The sequence below is a fragment of the Macrobrachium nipponense genome, chromosome 13 (genome assembly GCF_015104395.2).
Source record: "Macrobrachium nipponense isolate FS-2020 chromosome 13, ASM1510439v2, whole genome shotgun sequence".
In the NCBI taxonomy this organism is placed as follows: domain Eukaryota; kingdom Metazoa; phylum Arthropoda; class Malacostraca; order Decapoda; family Palaemonidae; genus Macrobrachium; species Macrobrachium nipponense.
The window spans coordinates 62,149,558-62,176,732 of NC_087206.1; the positions used below are offsets into that span (position 1 = coordinate 62,149,558).

The 27,175-nt window shown below is 43.5% G+C and overlaps 1 protein-coding gene and 1 pseudogene across 3 annotated transcripts in view; both read left to right on the forward strand.

The window, feature by feature from the left end:
• The window catches only part of LOC135225845 (calcium-responsive transcription factor-like), a 28,005-nt gene extending 22,709 nt beyond the window's left edge, over nucleotides 1-5,296 (forward strand). For all 3 annotated transcript variants that reach the window (XM_064265387.1, XM_064265388.1, XM_064265385.1), the window contains one exon: nucleotides 341-5,296. In XM_064265387.1, coding sequence (XP_064121457.1) covers nucleotides 341-406 — 66 coding nt within the window. In that variant the 3' untranslated portion in view covers nucleotides 407-5,296. The remainder of the gene's footprint in view (nucleotides 1-340) is intronic.
• A 2,268-nt stretch (nucleotides 5,297-7,564) lies between these two features.
• The window catches only part of LOC135225847 (glutaredoxin-3-like), a 31,684-nt pseudogene continuing 12,073 nt past the window's right edge, over nucleotides 7,565-27,175 (forward strand).

The following is a 27,175-nucleotide window of genomic DNA, read 5'->3' on the forward strand; positions in this document are numbered from 1 at the left end:
TGATAACATTCCTACTAATGATATGCAGCCATATTGTTTTCCTAACTGAGAGCAGACAGTAATTTTTATTTCTAATAAGTAGGATTTCTTTATTCAGTTTTGTTAGTTGTATTATTTTTTGCTACTGGATTACTTTAACCTTAATTCTCTTGATGAAGATAGTTCAACATTTGCAGTTTGTTCAAGTTGAAATATTATTATCTGAATTTTTACATTGGCTATGGTTATCTAATAAGGAACAAAAGACTAGTTTATTTGTCATGCAGTCTATTGAATGCTGTCCTTAAGGAATATGTAATGGTGACTTTATTAATTCAAATGTCTTTCACTCTGTTTGCAGATACTTTATGAAGAAGATTTTCCAGTTAAAGGGGAGTCTGCACATACTGTATATTATTATGAGTGATGTGTACAAACTTCCCTGGATGCAGTGGCGTTCGCAGAGTGATGTGACATAACAAGGGGTTTAGAAAGTGGTATCAGAGTTTAAAAACGTAGCTGTTTTGTATTGACTATTCCATTTTATGTACAACTTTGACATATTGAACTGACATCAGTTTTCATTCATATATATATAGTTTTCCAGGTAATGTAACAAATATATTTTAAGATGTTGAATTGTGACATGTGAATAGAGGAGAGGATAATATTTCTGCTAATACTTTTCTATTTTCTGAATTTCATCACTATTATTCCAAGGGTGTGTGATGTAGGTACAATGCATTGCTGCAGCATTCTCACTTCAGTTGTTTTTGAAAGACAAGCCAGTGGTTGGATTATTGTGTTCTAAAGTACTTTTTCCTTTGGTAGGATTGGGATTATGTGTGTTGCTCTTTTGCAGTCGTATGTTTCTAGATTTCAAAAGTCCATTGAAGCAATAGCTGTAGGTTTTTTCAAAGCCTGTGGATCCCAGACTGATAACTGAAAATCCCTGGAATACAAAGTTCTTCCTGCTTTTGTAAGGTTCTTGTGGCCCATATTGTTTTCCAGTATAATTAAAAACAGACATTATGGGAACATTCTTGATCTGACTCATCATTTCAGCAAATTGATTACATCAGATTTCATAATGCTGGAATTTTAACCCCCTACAGAGGTAGTATCCCAATGGTATGCATTCCATAACATATTATAGACGGTGCTAAAGGATCTTTGCTTCAGTTTTCCATCCCCCTCGTTTAGGTGTAAAGCATTTATGCAGACTGAAGTAGAGTTTAGAAAGGGATGAGTGGTTTTACTTCTAATGGAGTTGCACTGTGTAGCATTGTATTGTTGCATTTAGTTATGGAAAAGTATGTCAACTGTACTTGATATTTTCTTTATAAAGAAATTTGAAGGCTCAGTTGTGCATGCTTTTTGAAAATGAGCTAATAGTAAATGATAATAGCATTTTATTTTGAATTCACATAAGATATCCTTTTAAAACAATTAACATGGATTGGGAAAAGTATACAGTTGACCCCCGCCAATTTGCAATTTTGGATTCATGGCATCTCCTCTTCACGGATTTTTCTGTGGAATGTACGTCCACGTTATTTGTGGAAAATTGGCCTTTTCGCAGAATTGTTCATAGAGGAATATTAGCTAATTATACTGTATTTTCACATTTTTGTGACTAAATGCCTTTTTTATCATAAATCTAGTAAAAGAGGCAAGTAAGCATTTTTAGAGGGGTTTTTAGAAGGTTGAACTATCAAAATTGGCAGTTATAAGTATTTTTAGAGGAGTTTCAAGTATTTGCGGATTTTAGCTATTTGGGGGGGTGTGTGGTCCCTGTCCCCTGTGAATCCTAGGGGTCGACTGTATTAAGCTGCCTATCTGAGTGGTAGGAAGAGGAATATTACTGACAGAATTAAGGACACAGCATATCTGTATGAAAAAGAATGTAATTATTGTACTAAAAGTATGTCAAAATTGGCTTCCTCTAAAATGCCAGATATTGCAGGTGTGTTTGTTGTCTTGTTGAACAGACCTATGCCTTGCTGACTAAAGTTAAAGAAATATCCAGGTAGCAAGCATATAGTAATTCAGAAACTTCTATATGAATAAAAGTGATGATAAAATTAATACTATGTAGTAACACAAGCTTTCTTATTTAGGCACAGGTACCAGTTTATTAGGGACACCAAGTTATGTTCATTTGAAAGAGGATACATGTAGTAGGGAAGATAGATTACAGCAAGGAAAGAAGAAAGAAGAAGAGTATATTTATTGTAAAAACTAAATTACATAAGAAAAGATAATTGACAAATGAAATACAAAGTAAGCAAACCTCTTTTTTAAAAAATCATGAATGCATGTAAGTCTGTACTTAGGAGGACTGTGATATGGTTTCAGGCCTTATGAATTCTCATAAGGTGCATGGTTAACATCTAGAAGTTACTCCTCCAGCATAAAATAGCCATTTGATATCTAAAAGGAGGACAGGAGGAATATGTAAATATAAAATTTAAATACCATTTCACTTCTGTTTGGAAAAATATTGCTTAACTGTATAAATACCATGTTTTTTAAAAAGTTTTTGTACAAAACCAATATAGTCATAGCACTATATTCATGGAACATTTGGGACATGAATATAGCATAAATGAGATTAATGAGGCAATGATGAAGCAAAATAGATAATTGCAAGTTATGCAATATTAATTTTAAGTAGCTAAATATATTAATTTAATAGAAAGTATATATGTATATACTGTACAGCAATTTAGCAAGCTCAATATGTTTCAGCTTCTGGGTATGCTATGACTAAACTTTAGTTGGATACATATGTAATACAATATAAACTTTACCATTATGTAAGACCAATAAAATGATTCAAATGTCAACAGAACTGAAGTTCCTTATCAAAGTTCAAGGTTAAGCACAATGCACACAGGATACTTATTCTTCAATATGTATTATGAATCTGGAATATATAGTACTGTGTGTTCAAACATATTATACTAGTTTGCTTTTGTATGAGTTTTTCCATGTACAAGTAATTGTTTGTCATCTCTTAAATTCCTACTCTTACTGTGTGTAACCATGATATCAGAACATGAAAGTAAGTGAATAAACAAAGCAAGTTATTACTTATGATAAACAAGACCTAAGTTCATCTAATGATATTTTGAGAACTGATTCTGAAACTATTTCTCACTTCTTGCAAATGTAAGGTTTCAAAGACCAGGTTATCATATTTCTAATACAATTCTCAGTTATATACATAGATTACATTTTTGTGTTCACAAGCCCTATACTGGACAGTAAACCTTATTTGCAATTAAAAGCTGTTGATTTTAAACTTCAATATAGGATGTTTTGTTAACATATTTTTCATCTGTTTTGTCAATATATTCTTGAACTTCTTGAGAGAAAGAATTTTGACCCCCTCTCTCTCTCTCTCTGTTTGTCTGTCTGTTTAGGTCAAAACTTTCTACTGATTTTTTTTCACCCACCTCTACCAAACCAATTTTTCCCGGATTTGGTGTATGTACATGTTCAAAGTTGGTGACAACGCAGTATTAAAAAAAATACTACTGCAATTGCATTGTTGTGTCGCATGTAAAAACACAGCCAAGGGATGACTGTGGACCCCCATTATCCGGGCTCCACTTTATGTAGGATTTATGTGGATCATATCTTTCACTTTTTCGTGGGAACTTTCACCAATTTGCAAAATTTTCTGTGGCCCATTGCTAAAATTACTAATTCGTTTTTTTCATATTAGAGCAGGCAGCTATAAGCATTTTAGTTTAAGGGGTATTTGGCAGTTAGAGGGGATTTTGCATTTTTGTGGATTTTACATATTCGCAATGGGTTCTGGAACCTATCCCTGCAAAAAAGTGTGGGAACAGTTTTCATTGGTGCCAGGACCGTAGATTCATACACTAATAACAACCATGCAAAGTAAAGAGGATGGGGCTCTGCAATCTGTTCAGTCACTTGGTCATGCAAGCAGTACTTATTCAACCGTCAAACACTAAGAAATCCCAAATAAAAGTAATTAAAAAAAAATTTCACTACCACACTTTTATTTCAAAATGCACTAGAAAGTATGAAATAAAACTTTCCATGATCCATGTTAATGGTTACTTGTGCTTAAACATGAAAGCAGGGGCTGCTTATTTGCTTAATCCTGCATTCTTTTCCTTAGTTTCCTCATAAAACTCTGGTGTGCAAGACGTTTGTGCTTACTTATACCTAAGCATCAAATCGTGAGCTGCTTACCCTGACTTGCATACAGTCCTCTGCATACAGACGTATTTTACTGTACTATTGTATTGAAAATGCATTTTATTGATGCAGCATGTATATATATATAGACATAGGTAATGAAAGAGGTCTGTGGATGCAGAATTTCATGTCAATAATGCAAATTGTCAAGCAATTTCTAACAATGATGTATATAGCCTACTTAGTGGTTCTTGAGGAAGCTTACCAGGTATGGAACCAAATTACTTGCAAGTCGTTGATAACAATTACTTTACCATATTCATTGTTTTCACATACCTCTTCAGGCCTTAACCAACTTGCATCATCAAGGCACAAAGTGAGATTTAATCCCATATATCTGTGCTGTGAAATCATGATTTTGGAAACTTTTCATTTTAAATACGAGTATGTTTGTACGTATAGAATTGTATGGAAGTTAGGTTAGTAGGTGCCCGATGCTTTTATATTTAGTTTTAAGTAACCATTAATATTGTGGATCACAGAACATTTTATTTTCTTTATACTTTTTGGTGCATTTTGAAATAAGAGTGGGTACAATTCTTTTTTATTAGTTTTACTCTTGTTTTGTTATAGTAGTAAGTAATGGGAGAGGCTGTGGAAACATTTTAAATAATATTGTTTAAAACATTTGTAAAGAATGCAGACATGTTTACACATGTCAATTCATCATTACTTCATGTTCCAACATCATCAGACCCCATGAGTATCACAGCAATTATTTTTAGTGGATGTTCCCCTTGGATCCATTACTTTGTTGTTTAGTGCAATTTAAGCTTTTAAGGTTGATTCAAATAAAAGATTATCCATTTCCCATGTTCAGATTTATATAGAAAATTTTTCAGTAACCAAGTTTAAAGACCATTAAGAAGGAAAAAGGTGGAAGGCCTGGAATGTCAGAAGCAAAATTTCTTATTTTATATATTTTAGTTAAAATGATTTTATTATTAGTGTCTAGAAAGGATACTACTTTGTCTATTATTATTGCTGTATAGAATTGAAAGCTTTACTTTTTCCCTTGATAGTCAGTTATGTATTATGGTGGCATCGTATAATTTCTATAATAAATTGAATATTATTTTGCTCTCTTTCTTCTTTCCTACAATGTCCACTGTGTCAGTTGACAAAGCAGAAATTTGTAAAATAAAGAATGTTTAATTCAGTTATATGTACTCAAATTGCACATTCTAAAGGGCCCTATAGACATACAACTGGCGGATCAGGTTCTGCTTTAACTCTGGTATCGGTGTTGCTCATTGAAATTTAGGATTGCTTAAGTTTGCTGGACCAGTAGTGTTGACATGGCTGCACCACTCAGAGATTAGGCTACAGACTGTGCTTGTGAGTGTTTTTATGTTTACTTGCACACACACACACGTACAAAGCTACAGCCATGAAGGAAAATGGAAATAATTGGGATGCTAAGTACTTTTGTCTTATTACTAAGACATGGTCACAGCAACTAAAGATATACAGAGACAAGGGCACATATACATGGTGGGTATAAATCCTATGGGTTAACTCAAAGCAGATAAAAGAAAAAAAAATTAATATTTTGGTTTTTATCACAATCGTCATATTCGACTGGGTGGTTTATATACTAATGTGGGGTTCTGGGTTGCATCCTGCCGCCTTAGTAGACCATTACCCTTCTCACTGTGTGCCCTGTTTCTAGTAGCACACTTTTCTGCATGAGTCTTGGAGCTACTAAGTCATCTAGTTTTTCCAGGTTCCTTTCCAGAGATCTTGGGATCGAGCCTATAGTGTTCCTATGATGATAAACTTTTAAAGTTTCCAAGTGCACAACATCCTCAGGGAGACAGTTCCACAGTGCATCAGTTTGAGGAATAGAGGACCTCTGGAACTGACAAGGTCGACAGAGAGGCATATTTACTGCATGTGTTGCTGCAGTACAGCAAATCTGGTTGCTCTCGGCTAGCAGAATATGTAAGATTAGGACCATTTTTTGGCGGATTAAACTGGTCACATTTGGAATGAGCAAAACAAGATCAAGTTTTCGAAAGTATGGTAAGTGCAGGGCTTACCACTTAGAAAAAGTCCTCAAGTATACTTTTAAGGAATTCCAGTGCTATCTGGTATACGTAGCTGAAGAATAATATTGGTCAGACAGCAAAAAAGTATCAGAAGAGGTGGGGGCAGATATACTACTTCAAAGTTATGTGCTCTCAGCGGAAGGTTATAGTAGATATACAACGCAACAAGTTCCTTTGGAAAATAAAAAAGGTTCAAATGTCAGTACTGGAATAAAGTGGGAAGAGCCAATGTTCCCAAAATTATTAAATTATTCTTGTGCCAAAATTATTCTTATGGTAATTTGAAGAATGCTGCCATTAAATTATGCTGTGACATGTCAAGGTATTATCCAATTTTATCCATTTTTCAGCGGGTTAGTTCCAGTTGCATACGTGCACTTGTTAAGAGAAAGGATGTTATAATATGTTCTCTTCTTGTCTATGGAGTCATTTCAAATCATGACGAATCACGTGTATTACAGTTGGGGGACTGAAAGATTTTGTAGTTACCGTATTCATGTCCACCACAAGGTTAGTCTCATAAGATAATAAAAATCTACAGTTTTCGTCGATGGTTTCATCTTATACGAGTCGTATGTTGTTTTTATTATATTATAATTTTGTTTTCTTAATCGATTGATGCTAGATGCATCTTAAGGCTTACATGTAAGTCTACAAGAAACGTACATTTTCTATTAGATTATAAAATAGAAGAATATTGAAGCTTCATTACAGCAGCACACGTCTATGCCACATATAATGCCTTAACATTTATATACAATTATGGACCCATCACTTTCCTTTATTTATAACTTTTACTTTATCAGACTAAAAGTTTCAGTGTCTTTTAAAAAAATAAAAATGTAAGGACTTTACTCATCTCATTGGAAAGGAGAAAGAAGAGACTGGTTACAAAATATTATCTAATTTAGGAACATCTGTAATTTTTTCGGGGTTACTACTGTTGTAGAAAAGGGATAATAGATACGAGTTAAAAAAATCACTCTGAAGTATCATAAAATAAAGTTAAACTAAATAATGAGTAAAATAAACAGGGAAATAAAGCTTTGCACCAGGCTCATAAACAGTATAGTGTGCCCGCAACTGTGTTTTTGATGTGAGCGCTAAAGAGGAACCAGACACTTGTTAAACTACAACAAAAATGACGGCTATGGAATACGTCATTTTTCTCATACATTTTAAACATTCGTGTAATAAATTTTTATTGCGAATTAAAAAATTAAAATGTCAATTAACGCTATTTTATCCAATATGAGCAATAAGAACGCCACTATTATTGTCTAATCTACCGGGTGTTCGATGCCAGACCAGACTCGCACCCGGTCCTTCCTGTCTATTGAATGGAAAGCAGCTACCGAACGTCACGTACACATTACTAATCTAAGGCCGGCCGTTTCAATAGTAAAAATGTCGGTGAAAACAGTCGCTACCCAAGAGGAATTCTCTCAGGTTGAGAAGTAAGTCATATTTTGTATTAGTATTGCTTGTCAAAGTCGTCTTTGGCTGCCTTTGGGGATTGGATGGAAGACCTCGGTTTCGGGGCGACTAGCGAACTGTCAGGTTATATTTATTGGTCGTGAGGGTGAATTTTCCAGATTTACCAATGATTTACACCTTCTGGAATACTTTATTTACCAATGACTTAGTACACCTACTGGGGTATCGCTCCCCGGTTTGAGCTGTGGAGGGTGCTGGGGGTAGGTACCTACTAGTAGTACTAGGTAGCTAATCTTACAGTTTTATGGGGTCCTTAATTCACTGCAGTACTACGTAGCAAAGTCAGGATAAACAAACCTATTTATCAAATATTAATTGAGTGATGGAAAACAATGCAAAGATGAACTGTTTATCTGCTTTCAGAGGCAGAGATTGTAAAAGAAATTAGCTGTTTATCTGCTTACAGAAGCAGAGATTGTAAAAAAAACAGGTTAGCTTGTTAGGGTAAAAAACCGTATGGTACAGGGGTGGACCATGTACAATCAATGTGTACAACCCCAAAAAAATTACATTACTATAACGCGTCCTGACATCAGAGATGGGCATCAGACGCGACTTGTTGTTGGTGAGAAACGGAGCTAAAGACCTCTACTCCGGTGTCAGGACGCGTTATAATGTACTTTTCTTGGGGTTGTACACATTGATCGTACATGGTCCACCCCTGTACCATGCGGTTTTTTACCCTATATCTACTGGCAGAAGCAAAGATTGTTAAAAATGGGCAGTTTATATCTGCGTGCAGGAGTGGAAATAGTAAAAAAATTAGCAGTTTATTTATTTACAGAAGCAGAGAACTTGGAAATACCATATCTTTGTACGGTCGTCTCCTTTACATTTACCATGATTTGCAATTTATAAATTTTCAAGTAGGCTACATAAGTCTGTGAAGGTTGTTTTTAAGCATACAGTAGAATAGGCTATCCTAAGCTGTTAAACCAAAGAAGTGGTGGTCAAATTTCACTTTAGACCATTACCATATGAGGGCCCCAGAACCAGAAAGTCGTATATGCCACTTCCACGGATTTGGAGTTATGCATACTGGTAGATTTGGCAACCTTTTCTCTGTGTATTTGAGGCATTTCTAGGCCATTCCACCATTTACATACGGTCGAAATTCCTACTGGGACAGTCGGAATTATCGATTTTAGCTTCAGGAAAGAACATGACTTCGAGCAGTGCTGGCAGCCGCTCGGACGCTTCATGAGGACCAGATAGACCGCATCACACTAGCGCTGATTAAGCCAATGAGAGCGCTCGTCACTTCGCGGGTAGCGAATTCTAGGCCAATGAGCGTTTTTTCCCCATAAGGCGCTGTGTAAGCATCGACCAATCACCGCGCAGCTTACAATCTCCCGCCAATGTTTACATCCCACTTCAGTGATCATAGCGGGAGATTACGATTATCCCGTTTGTTTTGTTGGGGTGCTCTGTTCTTTTGTTTGGTCCTAAATTACATCTTTATTTGAGTACATTATGTCTTCCTCTGGCAGTAATAATAGTCGTAGTACTAGTAGTAGTAGTAGTAGTAGTAGTAGTAGTAGTAGTAGTAGTGGATGGGGAGGGTCACAGCGGGGTAGCGATGTTTGGAGCTAACAGTCTGCAATCTGATCGAGTTAAGTCCCCTTCACATTGCAGCTTCTATTAAAGGATGGGGGCCCTAGTAGTAGTAGTAGTAGTATAAAAAAACAAAATTATTATGATAATATTATTATTGTGTATTATTGATGGTTAAACATCATGGTGATTCAAGGGTTATCATCGTCAACATCATTATTACAACCATCATATATTATATTTCTATCATTATTATTATTATCATTATTACTTATTATTATTATTATTCTTATTATCATTATTATATGACAATAGTATTACTTTATTCATTATAGTTTATTTTCTTGTGATTGATTATAAGTATCGATGTATTATGATGATGAAAGGTTCATCATCAGTGTCATTATTAGTACTAATATTATTGTACTATCATCATTATTATTATTACTATTATTATCATCATTATCAATTATTTTATTATTATTTATTATTATTCCATTGTTATTATTATTACTATTATTATTATCATTATTATCATTAGCAATACTCGGTTTCTTATCACAAAAATGTATCGTCTTTTCAGCACAATATTATTACTTATCAATATTATTATTAATAGTATTATTATCATTATTATTACCAGTATTATTACTATTACTCTTATTAATATCATCATCATTATTACAACAATATGATAACACTTTATTATCGTTTAACACATTCAATTATGGTTTAAGTGCTTGTTATGACTCAAATATTAAAAAAAAATGGGAGTTTGGCAGACATTTTGAATGCTAGCGCGCAAGCGCACCCAACAATTTTTTTCAAATTTTCACAAAAAACTTATAAAGAGTATAGCTTTCATATGAAACTAAGTTTAAATCGATATCTTTCTTAGAAGCAGAGTAATGAATGATAAACTTTGAGGCAAATTTACTCATTTTTTAAAAAGGGGCATCTACGACTCTCTGGTTCTGAGGCCCTCATATGTTGGACTTGAAAAAAATATTTTTTATAAGTTTTGAAAGTATGCCCTGAGCATTTCTGATGCAAGTTTCATTTGCAAATGACTTGACCACCACACATAACCTAACCTGACATAGGGTACAAGGTCCATACCCTGGTGCATGATATTTAGTGGTTAGTTAGGTCATTCGAAAATGAAACGCATGTCAGAAGTGCTTGAAGTGCAAATGAAAACACAGTAAAATGATATTTTCATGTCCAAAATGTGATATTTTATCAACGTGTTTTATATGTGATGAAAGTGAATTGATGAGTAATAATTAAAATGAAATTTTTTGATAGGTTTATTATCTGTATATACTACAGTATCACTGTATATTCACTTGGCTTTCTCAACAGGAATGGTGGCCTTTCAGTGGTCCATTTCACAGCTGACTGGGCACCACAGTGTGAGCAGATGAATGAAGTTCTCAGTGAACTTGCCAAACAGACTGAATTGAAGGTAAATATGCGTCAAGATATTTAATGTTTATGATGTTATGGATGATTTAGTGTCTTGCCTGTTTCTTTTATATAATTATAATGTATATATTCAAGAGGCAAGCCTCTTACAGGCAGTTCCTGGTTATTGACGGACTTGGTTAATGGTGATTTGGTTTTAAATCGGTGATTTATGGTGCTATAACAGGCCAAGTTTCGGTTATCGGCGTCATAAGGTGCCGATGATAGTTATGCTGCCATTAACTGAAATTTAGCGCCATAAATTGCTGAGTATGGAAAATATGTATTGTTCCGATACGAATACAAACCATCGGTCCTTTAACAATAGGAATGTAACTTGCGGCAGCTGGAACTGGTCGTAAAGCTTCGAACAAGGGAGTTCGGTAGTTAACTGCTTGTCCGACAGTCAGCGCACTGCACGACTGGGAGGTGAAGATCCACTTTGCTTTCGGCTGTGCTGGGTGACAGACGTGTTCTCCACTTCTCTGTGCCCACCTTTCGTCGTATGCTTTGTTTTCTCCAAACCTTGGTTTGCTCTTGTGTGAATTGTTCTCAATACTGTAAGTACGTGTGCTTGTATTATTACAATTTATTATGGATTCTCGTGAGCTGGAGAGTTCCCAATGCCCCCCCATCAGCCGCAGGACTTGCCCTGGTGTGGAGGGCCGTAGGTGTGGGGCCTTCCGCTATTTTCCCGAGGTAGACCCTCATGAATTGTGTGCTCAGTGTCGGGGGCACAAATGCTCTCGCGCCGAGCCCTGGTGATATTTGTGTGTTTTTGTCGTGGTCGGAGTAGCAGTGTGTTGCGCTTTGAGGTTGAGGAGGAAGCGACGTAAGCCTGCCAGGTTCATTGGGAAGTTCTCTCGGCTACTCCCCTGGTCACGGACACGTCGTCTTCTTTCCTCCCTCCATCTCAGCTCCCGCGTATGGCTCCTTTCCCTTCGGGGGGGGGGGGGGGGGGGGTGTTGTGGTTCTCGCTCCTTCTCTTCGCCCGATCCGTTGAGCGTGGAGGAGGGGGCTAGGTACCCCGACATCCAATTACAGTAAGTCCTCGGGTTACGCTGGTCTCGACTTACGATGTTTCGTGGTTACGAACGCGCCCCCATAAAAATATAAAAAATAATATTTGCGTCGTTCCGTCTTACGCGTTTAGCGTCGTAAGCAACGTAAACAAACGCGAACTAGTTCCAGGCGCACGGCGGAAGAATACGCTTTGTGGGGGAGAGGACGGCGTCGCTTTCGCTACGCTCAGTCCTCTACGCCCATACGCCATGGTTGTTTACACTGCCTCTCTCTCCCTCGTGTTGTATCGTTTTTGTAACTTTTTGCTCTTTGTTATGGCTCCCAAGCGCAAGGCGGACTCTTCTGATGGTAGTGCATCGAAGAAAAGAAAAGGCCATCACCATGGAAATTAAAGTGGACATTATAAAGTCGTCTGAGAAGGGAGAAACGCCAACAAACATTGGCCGCTCGCTTGGCCTTAGCCGTTCGACCGTTGCTACCATTATCAAAGATAAAGAGCGCATCGTTGAAACATGTGAAAGGATCTGCTCCTATGAAAGCGACAGTGATAACTAAGCAGCGTAGTGGTCTAATAATTGAAATGGAAAGGTTATTGGTGCTTTGGTTGGAAGACCATGTTCTCCAGTACTAGTATGTTCTGCCTCACCTCAAGAATCATCTGCCTCAGCATCTCCAGCAACTTCTGGAGGTTCTTTTTCTCTTCACTAACCTCCCCCAGTCTCTCCAGCACCGCAGCTTCCTCTCCAGTGTGCAAGCCAATCAAACTAATAAAGGTAAGGAATTGTTCTCTCGTTGTTATTGATAGGTATTTACATTAAATCATGTGGGTATTTTTCATGTTCCGACTTACGCTGAAAATCGTGTTACGATGCGCCCATCGTAAGAACGGATCTACGTCGTAACTCGAGGAGGACCCCCTGTATACTTGGGGTCTTCATTCGCTCGGGGTAGGACTTGTCTCCCCGCCCCCCCCCCCCCCCCCCCCCCCCCCCGGGAGAGGGGGAACCCCTCCTACTAACCCGACTTTTGCTTCCTCAGGTGTGATTGCCGTGGGTGACAACCTCGGCCAGGTGTGGCACTCGCTGGGTCTCCAGGGGACACCGAGTATTCGGGGGGTGTTGGATCACCTGGCGAGTGGCTCTGCTCCGGTGACTCATGGACTGGTGACCACCACCACCACCGTATCGACCCCAGAGTATACTGCCCCTCCTCACCTGGTGTATACGCAGCATATCACTATGGTGACCCCTTCAGCTGCAGTGCAGGCGCCGTTGTCCAGCGTTCCGAGGAGGGTCGTAACACCGCCGCCCGGGTTCACCGCTCTCGCCTTAGCCCCTGACTTCCGGTGCCCCAAGATCTCACCCCTGGACCTGCCACCAGTACCCAGGAGGTCGCTGGTGCTACGGGCTCTGCCGCTGCATCAGGTTCTGTCTCGGCCTCTCGTTCGCGAGAGGTACCAAGTGTGCGGTCGCCCGCGGGTGACCGTGCAGCCAAAGTCCAGGCTCCCGAGTTCGCTCGGCGCCAGGATTGAGGCACGGAGCGGAAGACAGGTGAGAGTCGCTCAGGTGACTCCTGCCAGGCCAGCGATCGCTCTCGTAGCAATACGCGGGCTCCCAGGGTTGACGTGACAGTCCCAGACCGGCCATGGGTTGAGACAAGGAAGAGGTCCCCTCGGTCGCCGGAACTGAGCGGCTCAACGGGCTGTGAGGACAGGCCCTGCTCCCACCATGACAGTGGACTCTGCAGGTCACCTGACTGCCACTCCCACCGGGACCGGGCGGGTAGGGCGACCAGCAGCAGCTCTTCTGACGCTTGGGACTGGAGCCGTTGTTCTCGGTCCAGCCGCTCTCCCCTGGAGAGCCGCGTGACCAGGCCTGCAGCTTGATTGCCACTGCGGGTTGGCGAACGCCTGCAGCCCCCCAAGCACACCGGTTCTGCCGGTGAGCGAGGGGGGAGCGTCAGGTCTTCCTCTCTGATCCCTTCAACTTCCTTGGGCTACGCCGGGAAGAGCGAGGTGATCCGGAGTGACCGTGAGGAGCGCGCTCCTCACAGTCCCACCACGATGCCCTACAAGCCTGGCACGGTCTTAGGACCGACCAGGTCGTACGCGCAAGTGGCAGGAGGAGACCAGGATGGGTCTGTTGCAGTTCCTCCTTCGGAAGGAGGAGGGTCTCGAGAGGCGCTCATGTTGGAGGGACTTGACGGTCCTACTCCACAAGACGCGGTCACTCCAGAGATCCAGAGGTCGTTTGCATAGGCTATTGCGCTGATTCGTCAGCCTGCGTCCAAGCTTGAGTCGTTCTTGGGTCCTAAGAAGGAACCCAAGACGACGGTGGGTCTGCCGTGATCGGCTCTGGCTGACTTGGTGCTGGGCCAGGTGAACTCTCTTGTCTTCGGACAGGAAGGTTTGCTACGGTCTGGCAGGTCTCCCAAGCTACTTCCCCCGCCTCTACTGTGACAGAGGAGATTCTACGTGCCATCGGAGGACCCCCTGCCGCCCAAACAGGTTAACCCGGAGCTAGCTAAGCTAACTCCGGGAGTGTCTCTGCAGCAGCTCCTGTTGGAGAACTTCTAGTTCTCGCAGCAAGAGGCACTCGCCTTGGAACCAACCGCCATGGCGGCATTCCAAGCAGTCTCCTGGTTACACCTGTGGTCCCCCACGGTGTCTAAGGTAGCGGCCACCTCGGGAAATATCACTCCTGAAGGTGACCCGGCTTTTGGGAGACTGTGCCAGTCTGGAGGTAGAACCATCTCCTACCTAGCCCACCAGACGGCAAACCTGTGGGCCAACCTGGTTCTTCGGCGTAGGGACGCAGTCCTCACCTGAGTGACCAGGGTGGTTGGGCGTGAGGCAGCTCTGGGTCTTCGCAACAAACCGGTGTGGAGTTCCTCCTCTCTCTTTCCTGGAGAGATGGTGGATGCTGCGGTGGAGCGACGGCGCACTGATGACAGTGACCATCTAGTACACCAGGCAGTCTCAAAGGCGTCTGGGCGGCCTCGAGCTACTGCGGCCAAGTCCAAGGGCTTGGTTAGCGCTTCCTCTGCGGCCAAGACGATCGCATCGTCAAAGCCCAGGGGAAAGACTCTACCTTCGACTTCTTCTAGGAGTGACTGTAACCAGCCCTCCTTCTCACGAGGGAGCTGGGAAGAAGAAGCCGAAGAGAGGTGGGAAACGCTAGGGACGGCATTCCCCTTCACCTGCTGCCGGAAGTGGGGGTGCCTGGCGAGCCATTGGGCAACTTGGCAGTTCTGTGGAGCGGAGACCTGGATAGTAGACGCCCTTTGGGAGGGGTATCTACTACCCTTCGAGTCTCGGCCACCCCTCACCTCCAACCTGGTCCACCTTCAGACCTACGTACCCGGAACATCCAAGGACGTAGCACTTCGGCAGGAAGTCCAAGCCATGCTGAGCAAGGAGCTGTGGAGATCGTCAGGGATCGATCACCGGGCTTCTACAACCGTCTTTTCCTGGTGGAGAAGTCTTCTGGGGGCTGGCGCCCGGTGATAGATCTCTCTCCCCCGAACTGATTCGTTCGCCAGTCTCGGTGCTCAGCTCCATCAGGGAGAATGACTTCATGCTTTCGGTGGATTTGAAGGACGCGTATTTCCAGATACTGGCTCATCAATCCTCATCAGGGATACGTCTTTTGGGGTATCTTGACGACTGGTTAGTCCTGGCGAGCTCCCGCTCCCAGTTGCTGTGGGACAGGGATCGACTCCTCGAGTTCTGCCGCAATCTGGGGATCGTGGTGAACTTCGAAAAGTCAGATCTCGAGCCCAAGCAGAGGATGAAGTACCTGGGTATGCTGATCGATATGGTAGCAGGACGAGTCTTCCCCGCAGACTCGCGGATCAGCAGATTCAGGGAGGCAGCCTACCAGTTCCTGTCTCTGCAGGATCAGTCAGCTCAGCAGTGGCAAGTTGTGATTGGTCACCTGTCGTCACTCAAGAAGTTAGTCCCTCAAGGGCGCCTTCACCTGCGGTCTCTCCAGTGGAGACTAAAGGAGAGTTGGTCACAGGCAAGAGGCCCGCCATACTTCCCTGTGTCCCTCTCAGAGCAGGTGAGGCATGACCTAGCCTGGTGGCTGGACGACAGGAACCTCGCAAGAGGAGTGCCTCTTCGCACTCTCCTCCCCCCCCCCCCCCCGCCCCCCCCCCTCCCCTCCGAGATGTTGCTGTTTTCAGACGTGTCAACCGAGGGATGTGGCGCACACCTGGAGGAGTTGCTGGCTGCAGGAGTGTGGGATCATCACGACAAGCACCTTCACATCAACGTCCTGGAGCTCAAGGCAGCGTTCCTCGCTCTCCAAGAGTTCCAGGACTGTCTGATGGGACACACGGTGGAGTTGATGTGCGACAACACCACAGTACAGGGGGTCCTCGAGTTACGATGTTGATCCGTTCTTACGATGCGTCGTAACACGATTTTCAGCGTAAGTCGGAACATTGAAAAATACCACATGATTTAATGTAAATACCTATCAATAACAACGAGAGAACAATTCCTTACCTTTATTAGTTTGATTGGCTTGCACACTGGAGAGGAAGCTGCGGTGCTGGAGAGACTGGGGGAGGTTAGTGAAGAGAAAAAGAACCTCCAGAAGTTGCTGGAGATGCTGAGGCAGGTGATTCAATTATTAGACCACTACGCTGCTTAGTTATCACTGTCGCTTTCATAGGAGCAGATCCTTTCACATGTTCAACGATGCGCTCTTTATCTTTGATAATGGTAGCAACGGTCGAACGGCTAAGGCCAAGCGAGCGGCCAATGTTTGTTGGCGTTTCTCCCTTCTCAGATCGCTTTATAATGTCCACTTTAATTTCCATGGTGATGGCCTTTCTTTTCTTCGATGCACTACCATCAGAAGAGTCCGCTTGCGTTGGGAGCCATAACAAAGAGCAAAAGTTACAAAAACGATACAACACGAGGGAGAGAGAGGCAGTGTAAACAACCAAAATGGCGTATGGGCGAGGAATGAGCGTAGCGAAGCGACGCCGTCCTCTCCCCCACAAAGCGTATTCTTCCGCCGTGCGCCCAGAACTAGTTCGCGTTTGTTTACGTTGCTTACGACGCTAAACCGCGTAAGACGGAACGACGCAAAATATTATTTTTTATATTTTTATGGGGGCGCGTTCGTAACCACGAAACATCGTAAGTCGAGACCAGCGTAACCCGAGGACTTACTGTAGTGGCATACGTCAACAAACAGGGAGGGCCTAGTGTCCCTCCCATTGCACCAGTTGACGTTGCAGGTGCACGAGTGGGCCATGGCTCACTCGGTAGAGCTGTCAGCCCGCTACATTCCAGGCAAGAGGAATGTAGTAGCAGACAAGCTCAGCCGTCAGGAACAGGTGATAGGGACCGAATGGTCCCTACACCCAGACGTGGCGGAAAGGCTCTTCAAGCTATGGGGTCGTCCAGTTGTGGATCTGTTCGCCACCCAGCACAACAGAAAACTTCAGGTTTTCTACTCGGTTGTGCCGGACCCATGGGCAGCTGCAGAGGGACACTCTTCAACACCCGCGGGACAACCTCTTCGTTTACGCCTTTCCCCCGTTCTGTCTGATTTGCAAGGTGATCAACCGAGTGCTGACCACCCCGAATCTCAAGATGATCCTGGTGGCTGTGGCCATTTGGTATTCGAACTTGCTGGCTCTTCTCGCAGAAGCACCGAGAGAGATTCCCCCATGGTGTCGTAGACGGGGTCTATCTCCTCTCAGAGCTACTCTTCAGCAGGTAGCGGATTTCCTCGTTTCTTCGCCGAGAGAAGCTCCTCTCTGTCACCACAGTCAAAGGATACAGAGCCGCCCTGGCCCTAGTCCTGAAACTGAGGGGAGTGGACATCTCGAACTCGTTCGAGATCTCCCTGCTAATGAGGAGCTTCGAGAGGTCTTGCCCACCCAGGGAACTCAGGCCCCTGGGGTGGGACGTGACTCTCGTCCTTAGGAGTTTGACTCGAAGTCCCTTCGAGCCACTCCGATAGTTGTCAGACAGGGATCTGACCCTCAAGACCCTCTTCTTGCTGGCCCTGGCATTGGCGAAGAGAGTAGGGGAACTGCATGGCCTTTCCTTCGACGTCAAGCATTCCAGGGGTTGGGGATCTGTGACGCTCGATTTCGTAGCGAAGACTCAGAATCCTTCGGTCCCTGCCAATCGGTTCGAGTCTTTCACAATCCCCTCCCTAATGGACTTCACCGACATTAATGCGGATGAGATGCTGCTTTGTCCTGTGAGGGCGCTACGGCGCTATCTGAAGAGAACTTGGCACCTCAGGCCTGAGTGTCGACGCCTCTTCGTTAGCACTGGGGTGACCAAGAAAGAAGTATATAAGAACACACTTTTTTTCTGGCTGCGTGAGGTGATCGGGAGGGCGTACGAAGCTGATGGTAGCGACGACATCTGTACCCTTCGTCCGAGAACCCACGAAGTTAGAGGTATTGGTCCTTCCCTTGCGTTCCGCAAGAACTTCTCCGTGGTGCAGGTACTGAAGGCAGGGGTCTGGGCCAACCAGACCACCTTCACCTCCTTCTACTTCGGGATATAGCCCAAAGGTCCTTGGACACTTTTTCCTTGGGACCCGTGGTGACTGCTCAACACATTGTGCAGCTTTCCCAGCACTCGAGCGGACAGAACAGTATCGCATCCTTGTGTGACTGCATGAAGGGATGGGTGAATTAGAGTGTGACTTACCTTCTCTTCCCCATCTTTTTCTCTCCCTCTACCTGTGGGCAGAGGGACGCGGTTGTCACTACGCTGGAACAGGAGGGTTTGCAGGTAAGCTACTCGACCGAGCCCCATCCTATCCCTTTCATTAGGATACGAGCGATTATCCACCACTTCCAACTTCAACAAGGGTGGGAAGTGGAAGCCAACAAAAGACAACCATGACTTCATATTGCCTCTTGCAACAGGAACAAGTTCTTGCTTGCTAGTTTTAAGAGGTACGCTGGTCTCCCTCTTATTACTTGGGTCCAGAGGTCTGACCATTGATCCTGCGGTACAGACCCCGATCATTTGGCAGAGGCTAGGATCCCTCCCTCTGCTCTTACGACCAGGGAGGGAACCAAGGTTGGACGAACACCAGTCTGTTCATAAGACTCAGATTCCACCCACCAAGAAGTGAGTCTTCCTATTGTAAAGGACCGATGGTTTGTATTCGTATCGGAACGAATAACAATATGTTGAAAATTGTATTTTTCCTAACTATACAAACCTGAGGTCCTTTACACAGTCCACCTCATGCCACCCTCACTCTGTTTTTTCCTGGGCCTAAAGCAAAGTGGATCTTCACCTCCCAGCCGCGCGGTGTGCGGACTGTCGGACAAGCAGTTAACTACCGAACTCCCTTGTTCGAAGCTTACGACCGGTTCCAGCTGCTGCAAGTTACATTCCTATTGTTAAAGGACCTCAGGTTTGTATAGTTAGGGAAAATACAAGTTTCGACAAATTGTTATATTTATTTAATTTTTTATTTCTAAGGTTTTATATTTTGTAGAAACAAGAAAATTACAATATGGGCTTAGGTAGTATTTTTTATATTTTGTCCTTTCTAATAGTGTCTTATAATGTGTACTTTAGGATGTGACCTTTGCAATCGTACCTGCAGAAGACCTGCCTGAAGTCAGTTTGAATTCAACGTATCTGCTGTTCCGACATTTGTTCTGTTGCGTGGGGGACAGGTTGTTGATAGGAGTAGATGAGTGCTAATGCAGCAGATTTGACTTCAAAGTAAAGGTGCAGGTAAGTAGATATCAATACAGTACTGTAGTTTAGTGTTGCTCTCAAAATTTTTAAGACTATCTACATCCCAAAATGAAAGAATGCTTTTTGAATTACGTAATATCATTTTGCCTTCGAGTTATTTACCTGATCCCTGAATGCAATTCAACAGTAACAGTTTAACACTGATGTGATTATCCAGTGTAAATCCAACAGCGGATGTTAGGTGTTGGAATTAGCTCTTTATATTAAGTATTGTTAAATCTTCAGCATTTTAGTTCATCTTCATGGTAAACTAATGGTCTGGTTAAACTCTCTTTAGTCTTAATACTACTCATAGTTATAAGAATTTTTTTATACCTATAACGACTGATAAAAGCAGATTTTCAAGTGATCCAAATATCCAGTGCTGTAGGCATCCTAAAGGAGCCTAAATTTCTCAAGTTAGTGATGTTCGTTAATTTTAGTGAAATTACCATTGAATGTCTTGTTGCTGAGTATGTTTTGAAAAGATACCAAAGTAATTGCATTGGTAAGACTAGTTCATCAGTTTGATTGACAGGGCAGAGTCCCCAGGCTTATGACGGGTTCGGCTGAGACGCTTACGATGTTCCGAGGTTACAATGCTTTTCTATTATATTTATCAGACATTATTCCAGGTTTTACGATGCATGTTCCAGGGTTACGACGTCTACAATGCTGATCTGGCAGAAGAAATTTGACTCCAAATATGCAAAATAATCAATATTTGAAGTTTTTTTGGTGAAAAATGCAATAAGAATGCAGTTTACATAGTTTTTAATGGACCCAAAGCATTAAAAGAAAGGTTTTATTAGGATTTTTAACGATGTTCCAGCTTACAACGATTTTCGGCTTACAACGCATCTCAAGAACGGAACCCATGTCGTAACCCGGGGACTGCCTGTACTGATTTTAAACTGGTTGTATGTTTATGTATTCAATAGAAGTATTGTATACTCTAGAACAGATTGTGAAGATAGTTTTTTCTTTCCGTGGATGGTTGCTTTGGTTGGCCATTCATGCATTTTGCAGGTATGGTACGGTTATCGTGTTTATTAATTGTTAATTTTCTTGTCAGGCAGCTAAAACTTCTTTGGTGTCAACAGCTCCAGCAGCTCCTGCAGAAGATTTGAATACCCGATTAAGCGATTGATCATTCAGCAAGTGCATGCTTTTTATGAAAGGATCTCCTGATGCCCCTAGGTGTGGTAAGTGTGACTTAGATGTTAGTTTTTAAATAATTTGTTTGGCTGTTAGTTTTTAAATAATTTGTTTGGCTGCTGTTAGTTTTTTTTAAATAATTTGTATGGCTGTAAAACAACTTGAATTTTCTTTAAGGTTTATTGATGTTTATGCAAATAATATCTCTCTTTTTTTCTATGTACATCAGTAAAAGTAGAATTAACTGAGTGGGCCAAATTATTTTGATTTAGCAGTAAGATTAGGTGTTAATTTAGTTTTCATACAATCAACTTACCTGTCAGATATATACATAGCTAATGACTCCGTCGTCCCCGACAGAAATTCAAATTTTCGCGGCACACCGCTGCAGGTAGGTCAGGTGATCTACCGTCCTGCCCTGGGTGGCAGGATTAGGAACCATTCCTGTTTCTATCATATTTTTTTCTGTCGCTTGGAATGTAAACAACGTTTGCAGTTCCTCCATGACTTGATTTTTGGATTTCATCGCCATCGATCTTCTGGGCTATCTTTTGCAGGGAAGTACTGGATCTTTGGTTCGGCATACGCATATTAATTTGTTTTGATAACTTTGGCTTCGAAAATTTCGAAGAATTGTTTACGTGTAACTACCGAACTTTTCGGTAGACAATCACATAGTTTGCAAGAAGGAAAATTTTAATATTTATTCATAATAACGTGTAGTAAATGTTAGAGTTGATTGAGCTAAACTTCCTTCTTGACGATGTAAGGAAAGAATAGTTACGCTTCCTTTAGAAGTTTATATAGCTCTCGTACTAACGGAGCAGTTTAGAGCATTCATTACTAGTAGTGTGGTATCCTCATCTCCTTCTTACTTCACAGAATCTTCAAATTCATATTGCAATTTGAAGACAAAGGAAGGTAGCTCTAAATACGAGCTATTGAAAGGTAAGAAAGTGATTTTACTGTTAGTGCAGTGGAGGGTGCGTTCTGTTCGGCTCTGTTTCGCTCCCAGGCCTAGACCTCTTCCAAGCTCACATACCCAGAGGAGAAGGAAAGTCGAAAGCCTTACGGAGGTTATGGAGAATCCCCACCGATCAGGCGTCCCTCGGCAGGATCTGTAGATCGTCCCAGACTGCCAAGTTCGCCATTGGAAAGGCGTCCTAATTAGTAGAGGGTGCGTTCGATCGGCTCTGTCTCGCCTCTCAGGCCTAGACCTCTCCTTCCAAAAAACTCACAAGCCCAGAGGAGAAGAAAGTCGAAAGCCTTACGGAGGTTATGGAGAATCCCCACCGATCGGGCGTTCCCTCGGCGGGATCTGTAAAACGTCAGACTCAATAGGATAGCCATTGCAAAGGCAGCCTTAAAAAGTGCGTCTGTTCTTCCGTTTCTTCATCTTACATCCGAAAAGACGAAGAATCGTACATGTTAGAAGTTCGGACGATCTGGCTCGTTCTCTGAATAAGAGAACACTGACTCACTGAGCGAGAGGCTGAGAGCCACCGCAAAGCTGCGCGAGCCACTTTTCCAGCCAGCAAGCTAGCGCGAGCCACGTTCCAACGCCAGCAGCGACCGCGTTCCAACAGACTAGCGCGAGCTGCGTTCCATCAGACTAGCGCGAGCCTCGTTCATACAAGATAAACGCAGCCGCGTTGCCGGTTCCAGCGGACGAGTGAGAGCCGCGTTCCAGAACTTTTTCTTGGCGCAAGGCGCCTTCAAAGAGAAAACAGGCGGCTTAACTAAGGAACCTTATAGGAGAATGGCAATCAGAAGGATACTTCCATTGAACGTTTTCTGGCAAGAGGCTCGTATAACAAGACTAGAGGCGCTCGGATCTATTAGGGCGCACGGGACCTTCCACGCAAGCGGAACGTTCCAGGAGCGAGTCTCCTTTCTAGCGTGCGGAACATTCCAGGCGCGCGGAACTATCCAGACGCTAGGCGCTAGGCGCAAGGATCCAGACGCCAGGCGTCAGAAGATTTCAAAAATCTTCATTAGAGAGAGGCAGGTCGTCGCGAGACTCCTCTTTGAATTTTTAACTTGAACAACTTTCCCCTGGCAAATGTGCAAGATGTCGCACAGGCGGCCGTTGCTTTTGTCAGAAGGATTCGGATACTAAGAGAAGCCCCTTTTCATTATTCAGAAGACTCCTTTGTTAGGCAGTTCCTCTCAATGCGGACTCTCTCCTTCATCATGCTCTTCCCTCGTTTTTAGGAGGCAAGAGCTTTGGGAGTTTTTCTTAATAAGATCTCATCGATGTTTGGGTATGATGGCGGATAGAAAATATCTACTTCCTTCCGTAAACCCTAGTGATGAACAGGAATCTGTCTCTTCCGCGATTTATGAAGAAATCACGAAGATTTAAAGAGTTCCTTGATTAACTTCGTTCCTTAAGGATATATATATATCTATATATATATATATATATATATATATATATACTTTCTATCGTTCTATTAACGAAAAGAACGAAGATAGTAGAAGGTAGTAGAGTTTCTGCTGTATGAGAATACGATACGGTCAATCATAAAACACACACCGTAGTTACTTCTTTTCTGTGCAACTCAATTACAAGTATCCTTCTACGTCTTTCCTAGGAAGGACTACGCTTAAAGGGATTGTTAAGACTACACCCTACTTAGCTTCTAGATTTATCGAAGTCTTGTTTCGCTTAATATGCTTTAATAAGAACTTCCTGAAGTTCGATAATAATTTTATTAAATTCCTTTATTAATTGGAAGTAGCTGGCAACTCTGGAAGAGTAAGCGGGGACTGCTTTCGCTGAGAGCCTGAGACCAAACGCAGTACGCCTATGCCAGTTACTGTCAGTACCATGTAGGTGTCAGTCATGAGCGGTCGGGCGAATCTCTCTCTCTCCTGCGGGAGGGAATAACTTTCCGTATCTCTCCCCTACAATCGCGTAACCTCGGATTGAGGGATAATTAAGCTAACATAAATAAATATTGTATGCCTTTTGCTAAGAAGCTTTCAATAAGAGAGATAGTACAACCTTTCAATGCGGTTTACCGTAGGTAACATTATTAAAGGATTCTATCGCAGCAGAACATTATATTATGTAATGCTCTCAGGCTTACGAAAGCATAGCTTATTAGAGTACCTGCTCAGAAGAAGATGGATGAGTCGGATGGGAAACATTCTCTTTGGGACAGAACTTGTTTCCCTGAATGGACTATACTACGCATATAAAGTTTTTTCCTACTAAGAACGGAATTAACATGTGAAAGGATGTCGGGTACCATAAAGGCACAGCTGTTCTGGCACATAACATAAAAAGAATTAGAAGAAAGCGCCAGTCTGGCGCAACGCGCCAGAAGTACCAACCTGGCGCAACTGCTCCAGAATGCGCCAGCCTGGCGCAAAATTTGCGCCAGAAGCGCCAGCCTCGCGCAGTGAGGCCAAGAGCACCATCCAAGATTTTCTCGTTTTAGCGAGTTATTAACCTAGGAGTCCAGTAGACTCGGACACCAAGCTCGGTAACGGCAAGATTCGTTCCTGATTCGTTACCCATTTAATCACTTAGGCCATTTCCACGACACTCTCATATCGCATAGAGCATCGAGAATCTTTTTTCGCTCCTATTCGCGTTAACAAAGAGATCCTTCTCGATCGACGATAATAACTGTTAACATGTTTAACATTTATTGGGAAGAGTTGTGAGAAGACGAACAGGCTTCCTATAGACTGCTTCCTTTTCCTACTTCTCCCCCGATTGAAGATGACGTGGGAAAAGCTTCAAGGAAGATTATCTTGCCAGTACAAGAGCAACTGGCCTCTTTGGTGGGAGTGTTAGCGCCTCGTAGGAAGGACGTTGCGCTTCCAATCAAGAAGTCTCGTCCTCTCTCCCCTGCGAAGCGAGAGGCGTCATGCAGACGTGAAGCTTCCAAACATATCGCAGAGGCTTCGGTTTCGGAGAGCGAGATCGGGAGAATCTTACGGAAGACACGTAACGCCAGAGAGACGTGAGACGTCGTCAAGACATGAATAGTCTTTAAAGCTGCTTTTAGACGCGAGGCTCCAACCAAAATTTTGGCGCCAGTTAGGACGCCTTTTGAGAGCGAAGCGTCTTCCAGGCGCGAGGCGTCTCCAGACCTACAGCAACTCAGCAGCCACACAAAACGGGATGGCGTCAGCCAGGACGCTTGGCTGATAGAAGCGTCATCCAAGCGGGAAGCGTCATCCCATTTATGGAGAGAAGCCTGGGCTGTTGGCGCCTTCCAGGACTATTAAAGCGGGAAGAGGAAGGAATATCTTCCCTTAGCCCCTCTCCTTTTAGGAGTTTGTCTCCTCCAGAGGAAAGAACGTACTGAATTAGCAACGGAGACTCATCTAGACCCCGAGTTAGAAGTAAACTCGGAGGAGGAGTTTCAAGGAAGAGAAGGACTGTCGAACTATAATGTTTTGACAGCCTTGCTTCTAGAGGAGTATGAGACGACTTTGACTCCTGCCTCTCCTCCTTCTCCGCGCTCATCTTTTCTCTCGAGTGCAAAGACGAAGAAATCTTCGTTTTTTCTTAGAATGAAGCCCGCCATTTGTTTCGATGAAGAGGGCTCTTCAGTCTTTAGACTCTTGGATGAAGTTGAAGAAGGTGTTAGTTAGAACGGTCTTCTGCATGCCTCCAGCGAGACTAGCTGGTAAAAAGAGGCATTTGATATCAGACGGGAGAGAATAGGGGTATTTCTCTTCCGTCTACGTCAGAAGCGGACTTTTCGACCTTAGTTGACGCTTCACGTAGACAAGGTTTGAACTCTGCCCGTATAACTTGGGGCATTTCAGACTGGGACCATCTCCTCAAGGGACTCTTTCATGTATTGGAAGTTTCAACTTCTTTAGATTGGGTCCCTTTGGGGTGATGTCCAAGAAAGCCCATGATTCTGAAGGACTCGAACCAGAAGTCCTTCTGTGTATTTTGTCTTGTATAGACAAAGCGGTTCAGGATGGCTCGGTTGAGATCTCCTCTTTGTTTGGAGCAGGTCTTCTTAAAAAGAGGACAGTATATAGTGTCTTTTAACCAAAGCGGTCTCCCACGCTCAGAGGGCAGCGCTTCTGTACTCGCCTTTTGTCTGACTTTTTTTTGTTACCTTCTCAGTAGTGAAGGACATTTCTCGTTCATTAACTGAGAAGGCGACTCAAGACCTTCTGACACAGTCAGTAAGGAAGAAGAAACCTGCAGACAGCCCCAAGAACACTGTCATTGTCTGATGAGGAGAAAGACCGGGCCTACAACCTGACACAGATGCGCTAGATGCGAACATATAGGACAGATAAGAGTGTCCGATGTGGACATTGCCAGACATCCTCGAGACTCTACCGAGCTCGAAGCTCCGGCAAGTGGGGAGGAGCCACCCAGGCGCGAGGCGCCAGGCAGGAGCGAGGCGCCAGGCAGGCGCGATTGGGTACCAGCCAGCGGCGAAGCTCCAGGCAGGCGCAAGGCAAGCCACTCCAACCGGGCGCGAGACGCCCAGCCAGGCCGCGAAGCTCCAGGCAGGCGCAAGGCGCCAGGCAGGCACAAAGCGCCAACCTGGCGCGAGACGCCAGCCAGGCGCGAGGCGCCAGGCAGGCACAAAGCGCCAACCTGGCGCGAGACGCCAGCCAGGCGCGAGGTGCCAGCCAGCCGCGAAGCTCCAGGCAGGCGCAAGGCGCCACTCCAACCAGGAGCTAGACGCCAGCCAGGCGCAAGGCGCCAGCCAGGCGCGAAGCTCCAGGCAGGTGCGAGGCGCCAGCCAGGCACAAAGCGCCAGCCAGGCAGGCGCAAGCCAGGCTCTAGGCGCGAATCTCCAGCTAAGACGCGAAGCGTCATCCAGATGCGAGGCGCCAGTCAAGCGAAAGGTACCAGACAAGCGCTAGGCGCCAACCAAGAGCGAAGCACCAGCCAGGCGCGAGGTTCCTGCCACGGCTTCAGGCTTTTGGTTCGTCGGGTGAGATCCATTTCAAGAAAGCCCTGGTCTTCTTTGAAACATGGAGATCTCCTAAGCACTTCATTAGTGACTTGATTCCTTCAAACAGCTGAGAATTAAAAGCGCAGGAAGTGCGCGCTTTTGCAAATTCTTGTTCTTTACATAACAATATGTCATATAAGACATATTAGCTGTGTTGTACGGTAGAGGCAACTCTGTGTTGACTTCTCATTACACAAAGGATGTCAAGTTAACCTACGAGAGATCCTTCTCTTTTGGTTTATACGTTTCTGCGGATACGTTACTGGGATAAGGAGCCGACACTGATCCTTAACTTTGAGTTAAAGTTTTTTAACTTAGTGAAATTATTGGGGTTTTGAAAGGAGTGTGGGGATAACTCTTTCCAATTTGAGCGAGAACCCTCGTGTTAGGATCAGGTGATCGGGATCGGTTGTTGCGCTCCTTCATAAGGTGTATTGGTCATAATAAGTGGATCAGCACCCAGTTGACAAAGTCCTTTCAGGCTCTGCCGAGTAAGTGGATAAGAC